The sequence below is a fragment of the Dermacentor variabilis genome, chromosome 4 (assembly GCF_050947875.1).
Source record: "Dermacentor variabilis isolate Ectoservices chromosome 4, ASM5094787v1, whole genome shotgun sequence".
Classification (NCBI taxonomy): Eukaryota; Metazoa; Arthropoda; class Arachnida; order Ixodida; family Ixodidae; genus Dermacentor; species Dermacentor variabilis.
Genome location: NC_134571.1, coordinates 136968530 through 136982448, shown reverse-complemented (window position 1 = coordinate 136982448; position 13919 = coordinate 136968530). Strand labels below are relative to the sequence as shown.

General features: G+C 43.8%; 1 protein-coding gene across 2 annotated transcripts in view; it reads right to left on the bottom strand.

The window, feature by feature from the left end:
- Positions 1-10446: 10446 nt before the first annotated feature.
- LOC142577974 (uncharacterized) overlaps positions 10447-13919 on the bottom strand; it is a 61571-nt gene continuing 58098 nt past the window's right edge. Inside the window, exons 5-6 of one of the 2 annotated variants that reach the window (XM_075687399.1) lie at positions 12363-12585; positions 10447-10668 (exon numbers count right to left, since the gene is read on the bottom strand). In XM_075687399.1, the coding sequence (XP_075543514.1) occupies positions 10651-10668; positions 12363-12585 (241 nt within the window). In that variant the 3' untranslated portion in view covers positions 10447-10650. The remainder of the gene's footprint in view (positions 10669-12362; positions 12586-13919) is intronic. The other variant, XM_075687400.1, reaches the window with a different exon arrangement.

The following is a 13919-nucleotide window of genomic DNA, read 5'->3' as shown; positions in this document are numbered from 1 at the left end:
TTTACGCTCAAAACATTGAAGCAGGAGTCATCACTGCTCACGTCAGTCAACACTTGCCTATCTTTCTACTTGTTAATTCATCCGTGTTGCCCTCGCGTCTTTCTAAAAATCAACACTTCACATTTCAGGATATTAACCCATTCACACTTGAGAAATTTCGCAAATAAATATTGCGCATAAACTGGCAAGACGTATATGACGAAAAACAGTGTGACAAGGCGTACATGTTGTTTCTATCCTTTTTTCAGAGCGCTTACAGACAGTCATTAAAACCCAAAACAAAAAAAGCCAAAAAATAATGGCAACCTTGGATTACTGACAGTACGTTGAAGGTGATCAAACGAAAATATGCTCTCTTGAAGCAATTACTGGGCACAAGGGACGCAACAGATATAGCAGAGTTTACAAAAATCCGGAATAAGGTTAATGGTACTCTAAGGGTAGCAAAAGCACAAGCACAATATTTCGAGAAATTATTTAATGAAGAAACGACAATGTGAACCGATACCACTTGGAAAAAACTAAAGTTTACTTCGTCTAAACAATCAGCCAAAGAATGCAGCAGAGTTAGAAATACATAATCAGCCGGCATCAGGCACGGCATTGGCTGACGCTTTTAACAATAATTTTGTATCTTTGGTGAATAGTTCCTACGATCGTCGTCGCACAGAATACGTAAAACGAAAAGTCGTCGAAAGTGCATTCCTAAGCCTCACTAATACTCATGAAATCTACAGCACGTGTAGCCTTCAGCAAACCTACAGCCTTCGAAATAGCAAAAGGTGCGATATCGATGATTTGCAGATTCGCCCAGCTAAGCATGTTCTAGACCTTATCTGTCCTTTCTTGGAGCACGTGTACAATCTTTCGTTGGCGAATGGTATATTTTCTCGGCGCATGCAAATAGCGAAGGTAACAGCACTTTTTAAATCTGGGGACAGAAACGAGCTTTCAAATTATAGGCCAATATTGATCCTGCCTATCTTTTTCTAAATGTCTTGAGAAATTGATTAATACAAGAGTAACCTCTTTTTGTAAAAAGTACAATGTGATTACTTATTACCAGTATGGGTTTAGAAAAGGTCGTTCAACAGAAATAGCTTTACTGATACAAAAAGAGATAATTTTGCGAGGCTTTAGAGACAATGTAGTTCCTCTCGGCGTCTTCATTGATTTTTCGAAGGCTTTTGACACCATTAAAGGGGCCCTGAACCATTTTTGTCGAAGTGGAGAAAGACATTTGAAGTGAGGATAGGCTATTTCAGAACCACTTTGCCGCAAAAACTACTTCAATGCGTTCAGCAGAAGCGGAGTTATCGGCAATCAAGCACGGCCTCAGCTATGCTCCCTTTCCTCTTCCAGTACTTTGCACTGCGAAGGTTACGGCGGAGACGTCACCGTGGCGCGCAGTTCAAATTTCCTATTTGGTAGCTATGCCGTGCTAAACGTAAGCCAAACACGGCTGCCCTCAGAGAGCCGCAGTGCGCTTAGCCACTGGACTCGTGGCGGCCCCTCGTGGCGGCCGCGGTGTAGCCGAGCGCAGCGACCAATAGCAGCCGCGCATTGGAGTATGCCTTATGACGAAATAAAGCACACAGAAAAGAGCGAGGATCATGGGGTTTTCGAAACGAGAGCGCATGAGAAAAAGGTGACTTTGCGCTGCGCTTGCGAGCTCAACGCACCGCGTACGACAGCAGAACTTGGCTGCGATGTTCACAACAGCGTATGATACCCGCGGACTATGTTATTTCACCAAGCCCGAGGGGTGGTTCTGGGCCCATTTAATCACAACACTCTACTATCAAAACTTGACATTTATGGCTTTAGGGAAACATTCCTGAACTTAAGTACAAGTTATATGTAGTGCAGGTATCAGACCGTTGTCATAGGTAACAACTGTTCAAAAAATTTGCCTGTATTCGCTGGAGTTCCTCAAGGAAGCATGCTAGGACCACTTTTGTTTCACCTGTATATAAATGACATATGTAATATGCATACCGCCACACAATTTGTATCTATGCCAACGACACTAGTTTATTTATGACTTCTAAGGACGTGGAAGAATTGCTATGTATTGCTAATGGTACACTAGCCCAAATAAACAAGTGGAGCTTATTCAACTAATTAACTATTTATACTACGAAAACGAATGGCGTGCTTTTTCAGTCAAAAAAACCAAAAGCACAGCACTGACCGACATCTAAGATTAGGTACTTCTTTCATAGACATAGTACCATATGTTAAAAGCTTAGGTGTCATATTCTAAGACAATATGCTACGGAATGACCATGTTCACATTATTGCTAACAAACATGCACGAGTTGTTGGAACACTAATAAGATTACGCTTCCTTTTACCATTAAGAGTGAAGCTCCTACTTTATAATTCTCTTTTTTTATCTCATGTTAACTATTGTCACCTCGTCTGGGGCAACACGACTAGCAATAGCATCAACAATCTACATTTATTGCAAAAGAAAGCCATCCGTGCAATTTCAAACTCTTCATTCGATGCGCATGCTGATCCTCTTTTTTTGTCAATGAGATATAGCGCCGATAAAAAAGGTCTGCAATACAATTTTGCTAAAACTCTGTTGAAGAGAAAGAAAAGGTAGCACTAATTTTCTCGAGCACTTGTCAAGGCTAAAATTAAATACAAGCAGTTTCAGTACAAGTTACGGAGAAACTTGGCATATTCCGCACTCAAGAACTAACTACGGGAATCAAATGCTGCGCCATGCACTGCCATCTCTACTTAACTCTCTTCATTAATCGGTATACTTAATATCATTTCATTTACGTGCTCAAACTTGCCACTCATACTGTCATTCACGTGTATGCTTAGTGCTTTTCTTTGTGTTTTGTTTTGATGAACACGCATTCTAAGCTATAATTTCCCATTGACTTATTTCGTTTTGTATTTCTGCGAATGTTACCCGTAAATGAAAAGTGATTTATGTTGTCTGATTTGTTGTTTTGCTGTTCCTATTTTTCGTAACTTGCATGGCAATCACAATTTCGACTTTCATGTCAATTTTTCGCCGCTGTGCGAAAGTAACTTTGTATAAATAGTCCCATTTATCCACACATTGTTTATATTTATATTCTTTTTCCAATACTAGTGTTCATATTGTATTTATGCACGAATTTATACGTGTTGCAAAAAAACCAATAAGGGACACAGTCCTAGTCAAGCCGATTTTACGGCTTTTTGTCTATGCCCGTGCCATCTGTACGTTGTATGGATACGAAAATAAAAGTTCGAAGTTCATATATATAGGTGATTGCAAATACCGCAGTATATGAAAATGACAAAGTCAAAAGACATCAGTTAAACATATCAAGAGGTAGGGAATCCAAAAAGCTAAGAACAAAAAGACACTACTAGAGATTAACACACGTGCTGTGAAGATATTGAAATTCGCATTCTAACTGAGACAATGATGCGTGGCTAATGCTAATCTCTCCTTATCTTTTAATGTGAAATGCCTTGACCGTGTGGTTTGCCATTTGTGTCTTGAAATAATTTTTTTGTCTTCAAACAAAGGTTTACAACCGCAATTGAAACAATGCGACGCTAGCTGTGAAGCATTAGGGTTGGTAAGTGATTGCGTTCTTTTAGTCTAATATTAATACACCTGCCGCTCGGTCCAATGTAGGGGTTCTCGCACTTAAGTGTAATCTGATAAACTGTACCAGCGTTACAAGTCACAAAAGGGGGCAGATGTCTAACGCCGCAATCACTTTTTTTCTTTTCTGGCCAACCTGTTCAAGTTTCCTATTTATCATGGGGCACATGATAGACAATTTGCGGGGAGCCGAAAAAACTCTGTTGAAGTCATATCTAGTGGTCAAGTTCCGTACACCATGGGACAACCTATGTACATAGGGCACCACAGCAAATCTTTTGTCCTTTTTCTCTTTTTCTTGTTTTTAGCGGGGTTTTTTACCCATTTTAAAAGCTTTTCGCAGGTTAGGGATAACAAATGCACAGGATAAGCAGCCTTCTGAGCCTATCTGTCTGTTGTGAAAAACTTTGTTGCATACTGTGTGCACATGACTTAGCAATGGCAGACGTAAGAGCTGGGTATGCTATCCCCTGTTTAACACATTTGGAATGCCAAGAAGAAAATTCAAGCAGTGGTTTCTTTGCCCTAGGTGAATATTGCCAACAAACGTGCTCCTCCTGGATCGTTAAGCTATTGTTATGTTCATATTCTGTGGTATTAGCAATCACCTATGTATATGTTGTTAGTTTCAATAAACATTTAGCTGAGAGTTAGCGCTCGTCCTATATGCTTCTTGTCTCTGTCTGTGTCACTTCGCGCTACAATTCAAGACAGATTTAGTTTCATATTGAGTTCCATTATTTGTTTTTTTTTTCCACGAGGGGCCGGATCGCGAGTAAGCAGGGTGGTTTGCTTCACAGTTGGCACAGTGGGTTATCACAAGTAGTACTTTGTAGCACAAGTACTTAGCACAAGTAGCACGCCAACTGCAGGTTTGCGACCCATGCGCAAAACGCTGACACTTGAAACATCGTCGCGGATTTGGGATATATGCTCTAAAATGAAGCTTACAGCAACCGGTCTCAATCGATTCAGGAAGAATACTGGTTCCAAAGGTAATTATTTTATGCCTAGTCGGTATTTATTTGTCATCTCGCCTTATTTTAATGCTTTGTACCTTGGCAAAGTTCTGTTCTTGCCATCCTTCTAGCAGTTCACTTTCGCTAAGTTCGAGAAGGTCATATTTCGAGATGACACCGCGCACCATGTTCATCGACCTGTATGGGCCTACTGAAACAGGAATTTCCACAAACGGTACAACTTTCGAGACCTTGTCGTATTGTGGCTTGTCACGAACTTCGAGAACAAGATCGCCACTTCCCACCTTTGTTACTTTATAACCCGGACCTTTTGCTTCAGTGAGAGATTTAGCTACAAGAAACGGTGAGATCAGTCGGAGTGTCCTACTTTCGTTCTGACGGCGAACAACCTGGTATTGGGGACGGGAGTCTTTCGGTTGCATAAAAAAGTTGAAGGGTTCATCGGTGCGCCCCCTCTTCAGGGACCGATCAGGCAGTGGGGGAAAAGCGTTTGCCGTACAAAGTTGGAAAATTCGGCGGCGATGGGGGCCACCCACCACCGAGCCCAACAAGGGGACGTTACAAGGTCGGGAGAATACCTGCAGACGCCAGCCATGCATCGCCACTATAACCTAATATAAAATATCCAAGGTTGAATAGTTACACCAGGTTAACCCTTGCCGCCCAGAATACGGAAGTGGGATGAACTGATAAGAAGACAGGAAAGAAGAAACAGCGAGAAAGAAAGCAAAATATTGAAGAGGGGGACAGGAAAAGGTGAGTGCCGATGTCCTTCAGGTAGGTCAGTTTTGGAGGTGACCTCTATTTGAAGCAGAGGCCAAAGAGGTGTGTTGCCTCCGATGTGGGGCCTTAAAGGTCCAAACACCCGCATTGGTTCAACCCGCAGGATCCCCCTTTCCCAAAGACGTCTAAGCTGCCCATGGCTATACGTGGGAGAGTGCAACCCTCATGTGCTCGGGTACGTGGTGTCGTAAACCACCAAACGCCTGCTGACGCAGACGCCCCTGCGGGGCGGATTGTTCATGTCAAGCGCGTTATATCGGCAACGACGAAGTTTTTCTATTTACGGCTTTATCTGGCGGGGGAAGCCGCAGCGCCCATAGCCAGTTTGACGACTTCTGAAACTTGCTACTTAGGTGCCGTGTAACTTCTCAAAGAACGTTTTGGCGATGGAAAAAGGATAGTGCAGCACCAGCTGTCAGCGCTTCGCCACCTACCTCATGCAAAGTGGGGAAGCGACGTTCGAGCTCTCCGACAACTTTATGAGGCCGTGCGGCTACATATTCACCGTCTGCCTGCACTGAATGTACTCACTCTTACTTTTTTCTGCAATGCTGATTAATATTCTACAGAAGGCTCTGCCATACGAGATCGTTCTAGCAAATACGCGAGGAAAGCGTAGGCAGCCTTAACATGGGTCTGATACTAACGTCTCTGAGCCGAACGTCCTGGAGCCAGTGCTGGCGGCTGCAACATCGGAAGCACAGTCAAAAGACCTCCTCACGTTTACACTTATTGAGTTAGGAATCCGAGAACAGGGCAATTCTTGGTCACAGCGGTCTGTCGATGACCGTGCTGAGAGAACTCGAGGCAGCAGCCCTGCTTCTGTACTGCACAGTGCGTCATACAGTTGAAGCGAATGTCTTTTTCTGCCGATTAAAGAAGCACAGAACACCTGCCTGCAACGCCAACCTATCTCTTGTTTATAAAAAAAGAACCTAGCTAAGGACAACCGCTGTTATAGACGTACATCACGAAGTCACCAGGCGCGGTCTTGTCACGTAAACCTCACGTGCTCAGCTTCTCACGCAAGACACGGCTCGAGTGTATGTGAACCTAATTAAAGAAAGGCACTACAGCGGAATCTTCACGACAAGCGGAAGCTTCGGGTAGCACAGCAGTGATCGTCTCGTTGCGCTCAGTAATGCTACGCGACAGCGATTTCACAGGCGATTGCGCAAGATGGACAGAGAACTGTACCTGCAGACTTTTCGCGCCCTTAACGTTAAATAAACAGATCAAGCTGCATTAGAGGGATTCAGGATGGAGGCAGTCAAACATTATTCATCACAGAAGATATCGCAGTAAAAGTGAAACTGTAGGCATTGGTAGAAACTCGAATTACATGCAACGCGTTTGGCAACGCAGTACGAAAGATTGCTGAAGTACCACTGCGTAGCCAACATTGTTCTGACATCCGTATCACCCAAGCAATTCTGGTACCAGTTCTCAGTCACGACATTGCTGCAGCAATAGCTGATGGCAACTGCATTCAGATGTACCAATCTTAGGGCAAATTTCTTGCTGACGAAAAGCGTTTACTTGAAGCGCAGACAGAGAACGGCCTCAACTTGTTGATTGGAGCGTACCATCTTTAGAAAATCACGAAGAGAGGAGTTGTAAGGAGCATAGAAATTCCAGGATTGGTAGCAATCAACACGCAATTTGGATGGACGCTGCAAGGGCCCAGTCACCGAAAAGCCTTTCTTGACTGCGACGCTAACCTTCGAGTGTGCGTTCTAGGAGTGGAAACAATCAGTGACGGTAAAACAAGCTCGCAGATTCTTCCGTCGTTCTGGCAACTCAAAGCAATAGGCATCATAGTTTCTGCAGAAGCTCTCTCACATGAGTTCGTTGTGCGCTTCCATGGAGAAGTTCGCAAGGAAAATGCCAGATGCACCATGGCGCTGCCTTGGAAGAAAGGTCAGAAACAACTACTTGGAATAACTGTCATAATGCACTCACACGTCTACAAAGACTGGCAAAGAAGCTATCAATGAATGAAGGATTATTGGAGCGATACTACACAGTTATCCCGTAATATATGGAGCTAGGACACGTTGAAGTGGTATCTAAGGATGTTCCTACTTAATTGGCCACCTGTTATATGCCACATCGGGAAGTTATAAGAACAATGACTGACAACCGAACTCCAGGTCGTGTTCGGTGCATCGTCACGTGTTCAAGGCCTCCCATCCCTCAATGACCGCCTCGATAAAGGGGTCAAACTCAATTCAGAGTTCCTACAAATATTACTTCGCTTTCGATGATTCCCGATCACCATGAAGAGGGATATCGAGAATGTATTCTTGCAAATCGATATACAAGAGAACGACCGAGATGCATTCCAGTTTCTGTGGTTTGATGACATTCCCGTCATCCAAAACAGTAATATTCTCCAATGGCGTCTGACCCGGGCACCATCTGGATCGACAACAAGCTTTTTCTTGCCTACGGTGACAATTCATCCCTGCTTGGACAACGCTTGTGAGGGTTTTGAAGAAGGCCTTTAATGTAGTTGACTTCTTGGTCGGCGCGAAGACGTTCGGAGGAGGCTTGAGCGTTTATGAGTGTTCGAAGGGAATTATAAGAGATGCAGGAAGGAATCTACGAAAATGGAAGACCGATAACCCGGAACTACGGAATATTTTCGAGAACCAAAATGAGCAAGTGGAACGTGCATCAAGGGAACCGACTTCACTGATTACTTGCTTGATGATTACTTGCTTTTCTGCCAAATCTGTTACACAATATTTAGCCTATGCTCAGCCCGACACAAGACATAGGTAACTCAAGGCTTCTTCCAGAATTTTCGACCCTCGTGGTATTCTATTGCCTTTCACCATCCCTGCAAACCTTTCGTTCTAATGCTCGTAGGTTTTAGGCCAGCCCTGGGATGACGAGTTACCAGAGGAGATCAAGGCGTCAGATATGGGCTATATGGAGCGGTTGAGAAGGCAGAGCTGCGTATGTTCGTCGACACCAGCCTGGCGGCTTAGGGATGATGTGTTTATTTGAGAGCATTTGATGACGGCGGAAATTCAGCTACATCAATAATGGTAGCGAAATTTCGAGTTACAGCTGCCAATACTTTAACATTGCTGAAACTCGAGCTTATGGTCGCGGTAGCAGAAGCGGGATTAGTAAAATACATCACTCATTGTAGGATTCAACGCATTCTTTCTGCGTCATGTGGACGCACTCAACGCTCACATTGAGCTGTATCCGGGGTGACCATAAGAAGCTAGGTCATTTTGTAAAACATAGAGTGACTGAAATCGCAGGAGTTGCTGTCCCACTTCTCTGGCGTGCCTGCCCAGGAGAAGACAATCCGTCAGATTTATTGACTAGGCGCGCATCGGCAAATACTCTTCGTACATATCGCAGCTGGTGGAGCGGACCTGAATGGTTATTCTTATTTATTCATATACCCTAAAGGCCCATTCGGGCATTACATAGGGGGGGGGGGGGCAGTTACAATTAGAAACGTGTAGAAAAAGAACATTGGTAAGATTGGTTGATCCCAGCCAAGATCAGCCTGGCCTACAAAATCATGCGCGAGCACACAGATCAACGAAGAGACACAGTGTGACACGTAACATGTACTTCTTCAAATACCGAGGAAAGTGGCCACCCTGGTTCACTTAAGGGAATTCAGCAACTGGCGGAAGCTCTCCTGCACGTTTAGATTTGTGCCGTCGTACTCAAACGTGGTTCGGTGGCACTGTTTCGACAGAGGAGATAAACAAGGTTGAAATTTTCTGGATATGTCGTGTTCAGGTCGAAGTATTCGCCAATGAAACTGAGCACCTCCGGCTTAGAGACACTGTCCCGAAACACTCTGAATTGTGCGATCTCCGTCCTTACCTGGAAGAAAGCGGGAAGCTTCGACTTAGTGGCCCACTTGAAAATACAGGCGCTAGAGAGCCTTCTCCAACATTTCCTGCACATTTTTTGGACGGGCATTCATTTTGTGCCTCTCCAGAGCGAACCAACAGTGACTGAGACGCTCTAGTTGCTCGGGCTACTAGACGTCACCTTAGCAAGAAGCTGCGATACCGCCAGAAGCTCGTCTGCCACATGTGGATATCATAGAAGAGCATCTCTTCGAGCTGCAGACATTTCACCTCTACCAATCGCATCCTAATAGAAGTCTGCAAGCAGGTGACGTGTCCCTCATCGAGGAGCCTAACAAGACTAAAGGTATTTAGCCACTGAGACGGCTCGTGGACGTCTTCCCTGGTCAATATGGAACAACCTGAGCCTGTAGTGTGAAAGCTCAAGATGGCAAGTTTGTAAGAAGGCCTGTGCAGAAATTCTACAAGGTCGAATTGGACAAGGCTACTGAGGGACGGGAGCATGGAGATTTGGGGCAGGAGAGCACCGCGATAGAAGTTAGAACGATGAGTAACTCTCTGTCTAGTTTCTTCGCGTCCCGTCAGCTTTCTACAGATGGTATTTGCTAAGTGTGATTCTTGATGATATTTTCGTTATGCGTGTCCAGTACATACGAGAATGTTATACAATATACAAAAATGCAAACACAATTGATGTTATAGATTGAGTTTTTCAACGTAAATGCATCGTAAACAGGCACAGAGTAAGAAAGCATGAATCGGACATGCACATTAAGGCAAGATACGAAAAAAGAAGATATTTACCAACGGACTGCTGACAGTAAGACAGTATAAATCTTGAAGAAACTTTGTAAGTAAACAGCGAGTGCATATCAGATCACGAATAGATACCAGGGCTGCAGGAAATAATGCGTGTTTAAAACAAATTGCTCCTGCACACTGTGAACAAGAAATGCTTCTCTAATTGCGGACCTTGACTTGAGAATATATCGGAAATTTTATTTTTTATTTTACAGCAGAACTATCTTACTTGAGGGAGTGAGTGATCCCTCTAATAGCAGTAACATCTGAACAACTTACGCGTGGAGATGAGACATGCTTATACAACACTTCACGCATGCAGACACATACCTTGTGACGGAATTGTCCTCCGTATGGAGTGGGTTTACAGTTGAAGAATAAAACAAATATGGTGGCCCGACATCGTGCATACGGCTTTTAATATTTCACAGAATAAGGCAAATGAAAGTGAATGTTTTGTCAAATTAAGGAAGTTCAGGAATATTTGACGCCGATCTTTTCACACTTTGGCAATAAAGGTAAGAATGTAGCAGAACATGACGCTTGATATTGGCACGCTCCCCTCCACTGGTGATGCGCTCCTTATCCATGTCCTGTTAGTAACTTATAGCATGCCAGTGACCTGTAAGGAACGGTTCGGAAATGAAAGATGACGTTATGCGATTGTCTCTGGTGTAGCGGACAGTATATGATGAGGAGGAAAGTGTAGATATCTAGTCTGATAACAACTGCTTACAGTGTAGAAGCGATTACTGCGCAGGAATAGATAACGAACAACATGGAGAGCCACACAACAGTTTGTTAAAGCAGAGTCAGCACAGGGCAGTTCGCACAAAGCAACTCCAGAAGTACTTGATCACCTTTAAGGCTGTTATCCGTCGTACCACATCCACCACAACGTTTGCGATGACGCGACATCAATTAAAGTATTTCAAAGCTTGCAAAATGTAGTTATCCAAAATATTTGTGCGAACAGAAAAAACAATACTCGTGGCTAGCATAAGCAAGCGTCCATTATCATACAGCCAGGGCCCTCGTATTACAGCGGCGATTCGTTTTTGGATCCTTGGCGGCATTTTCTTCCGACAGGCGGTATAAGGCAACGCTTCGCATAGGCGTTGCCTTATAAGCGTTGCCGTATAGGCGTTGCCGTATAGGCGTTGCCGTATAGGCATTGCCTTAGTCAAGAACAAAACAAATCTGACTTTTGCACCCGGAAAATATTTATTATAAGTGTACTTTTCTGCCTTGGACAACATAACTATGGTATCAAACGCCTGGAATCAGCCGTTGCTCGCGGAGTGACCTTGAACGCTCTTAGACTGTTCTCCTTGAACTCCACTTAAAAGAGCACTCACTTGTGTATACGTTTGCATTTGAAAGACATCTTTTTCTCAGTCTAATAGCACATATAGTTAAAACTCGATCAAACAAAACGCGATTTTACGAAGGGCCCGATCTAACGAAGAAATTTACATTCCCCGCCAAGTACACATGGGTTTAATGTTATCATCAACCCGTATTAAGGAAACAAACTTGGCCGAACTCGATTTAACGAAGTTTTTCATAAATAAATGAGCAAAAACGCGGTGATTTCTTTCTAATTTTGACACAGACAATTTATCCTTCAAGCGTGCACTCTAAAGCTCACGCGTTAAAACATCTCGACGCCATAGTCACATTCCAAGCTTTATTTTGACGAGAGGGCACGCCGCGCCCATGCACGGAACAGCCGACTTAACACCGCCTCTGTAGAGGTGGTTGCTTCCGTTATTTATTGGTTTATGCGACAGGTGGCTGGATTAGCGGCAAATACAATGCCGCAGTTGCCTTTGCGTGTCGCTACGTTACAATTTCAGATTTCGAAGGACCGAAAACTTTCTCGATTTTACAAACTTGCAGATTTAACGAAATAATTCGATAGTTCTCATCACTTTGTCCAATCGTGTTTCGACTATAGCACATAGCTACAGATGAAACCTAAAAAGGCCTTCCTCTATCACACCATCCTATTATTACGTTGGCGCCCTTGGTACACTTCTGGTCCTTGCGTGAGGAAACTCCAGTGATCATCATCATACGTGGATGAAAATTTTCTCCTACTTCCTTATTGTTTTATGTACGCCCTCCCGCGGCAGATGTCCTAAAGGATGTGCTGTATAAAGTAAAAATAAATAATATAAAAACCGCCAAACGCATGAAACAACAGCATGCACTAAAAAAAAGCAGTGCCTCAAATGAAGATGGAAATCGACCATACCACGAAGAATATAGAAAAGCACTCCCGCCATTACACATCTACGTTACAGTTCTTACGGCTTTGAAGTCCACCAGAATGTCCGGATCGGGCTTGATGAAAAGGTTACTCAGTTCAGCCCACCTGTATTTGTTCCTTAGGATTCGCGTTGTCGTTGCGTCCGCAGCGTCTAGAAATGCGCATCCGTCATAGTAAACTTTTAACATTGCCAGCATGGTTCCTGACGGTGGGACCACAATTTCCCCGGCATAAAGGTTGCCATCATTGTCTCTTGCTGAGACCCTGAAAAGAAAAGGAAGGTACTTTTTTCTAAAGCGAATCTTTCTTTGCGAAGCCTCTCGGATTTTGCTGACCGCGTTTTGCCCAAAAGCTCCACAAAGGGCACCATATATATAATTATTCGGTCATACATAGCCATTAGTACAGCTCATGCAACTGCGCCGGTAACGGTCAGTCTTCCTTGCAGTACTGTGCAATTAAACAGCAAACTGTACCCATAGAATCTAGCTGCAACATATGTAAGTCTTGCGTCCTATATTTACTTCAATGAACGGACCTTTCCGCTCATTCGCGGACGTTGGACCTGTCCAGGGATTTTGGACATTGCCCCTCCGGCTATCTGTCAAACTTCAACCGCTGCGTACGAGCTTATCTGACTGGGCAGCGACGTTAGTAGGGTAGGCCATTTTATTAACATGCATATTTACAGCCCTTAGTGGTAACCTCCTTGCTGCGTTGCAGCAGAATTTCGCTCTGTTTAAAGCACTGTTAAAACGCTGCATGAAAATTACAAATAGGTATAAAAATATGTCGATTATTAGAAGGGCGCACCCTTCGTCGCGAACTTAATATTGCTGAACTTCAGCCATTCTTCTGAAATATCATTTTTAAAAATGCTGCTCAGTGGTTTCGTTCGTGCACAGCGCTGATGTTCAAGAGCTGGCAATAGGGGCCGATTGGCTATTCTCGCCTAGTAAATTTTGTAGATCCCAGAAACAGTGTAATCTCCTATCGAGCAGTTCACATGGTTGGAGTTAGGGGGGCCACGATGGTTTTCGCCTTCGTGGCCGGGAAGATCCTATTCGCTATACGCGTTACCAGGAAGCAAAATAGTCCAAAACCTTTTCGATGAGAGAGGAACTTGGCTAGCAGCGAATTCTGGCGCGTGAACAATTCCTTGCGCGCACTTGGCAAACAACTTCCACACATCAATAGTTTCTTTGTATAGGATTTAATTGAAACATTTGCATTAAATTTTCAAGCCTCACTTAACGTGGATTCCAAAATTCGTGTTGAACCTGCCGTGTCTTTCTTTTTTCTGACATTTGTTTCTACGGAGGACTTTTCTTAACGTACGATTAGGCGAAACAAGCTTTATGTTTATTAACAAATGAAACGAAACATTTTATTTGCGCTGCACTAGTATTCCAAGAGGGCGTTGAAGAAGCGCATGTTGCGACATAATAACTACGCAACTTTGAAGCTGAGTGCGTCATGGTTGAGCTTTCAGCCACAGGAATGGACTCTCCCAGCCCCGTGCGAACCATTCTCCATAATTTCGAAGTATTTGCTTTCATACAGTACAAGCATTCATGTGCGTACGTGAGCACCATTGC